At 41.3% G+C, this 703-nt stretch overlaps 1 protein-coding gene across 1 annotated transcript in view; it reads right to left on the bottom strand.

Annotated features, from left to right (window-relative positions):
- The window catches only part of LOC108627672 (serine-aspartate repeat-containing protein E-like), a gene marked incomplete at its 5' end in the record, with an annotated part of 7,466 nt that overhangs the window by 5,335 nt on the left and 1,428 nt on the right, over positions 1-703 (bottom strand). The window contains one exon of the mRNA XM_026815846.1: positions 78-703. This exon is cut by the window's right edge and continues 30 nt beyond it. Coding sequence (XP_026671647.1) covers positions 78-703 — 626 coding nt within the window. The remainder of the gene's footprint in view (positions 1-77) is intronic.

The raw sequence follows: 703 nt of genomic DNA, 5'->3' as shown, positions 1-703 counted from the left end.
TAGATTGAAATAGCTAATGCAAGTGTAAATGTGGTCAACAATATATTAAAATTTCAAGATTTAATCGAAGTAATATTAAATATAAAATATAATTGCCTTTGCTTTATTGGTCTCCAAGGATCTAACTTCCTCCACGTTCTCCCTGTACTCTGAAGTCTCCCTGGGATTATTACTATGAATCGAAAACTGTTCGGTAGTACTAGCAATGCCATGATTATGAAAAATAGGATTTATCAACGAAGGACTGTTCCCATTGCTGTTCAGCAACGTTTGGATAGTCGAGGAAGTATGGAAAATCGGTGACACTGTCGACTGTTCATTATGAATAATTTGTGGACTGGGAGTAGAACTGAATCTAATTTGGTGAACCTGAGGCTGAACAGTAGTAGAGATCCGTTGGTTACTAAACAATTGATAGGAAGTCGCTTGCTGATTATTATTATTATTTCTTTCTCCGTTGTGGAAAATGTATTGGTGATGGTATCCACCGTTTTTGTCATCGTACAAGGATTTAGACTGACTCGTGTGGAACGGAGGCTGCGGTTTGAAGGGTTGTGGGTAGCCAGTTTGATGCGAGTAGGAATTGGACGACGGTGTAGTGGATGGGTTGCTCGGTTTCGAAGTCGTCGTCGTCGTCGTAGTCGTCGTCGTCGGTCTGACCGACGTACTACGTTGGTGGTCCTCTATTGGCTCAGATTGATCC

Source organism: Ceratina calcarata, unplaced genomic scaffold (genome assembly GCF_001652005.2).
Source record: "Ceratina calcarata isolate Rehan_Ccalc_2016 unplaced genomic scaffold, ASM165200v1 scaffold1260, whole genome shotgun sequence".
NCBI classification, from domain to species: domain Eukaryota; kingdom Metazoa; phylum Arthropoda; class Insecta; order Hymenoptera; family Apidae; genus Ceratina; species Ceratina calcarata.
Note: the sequence above shows the minus strand (reverse complement) of the source record. Positions and strands in the feature narration are given on the sequence as shown.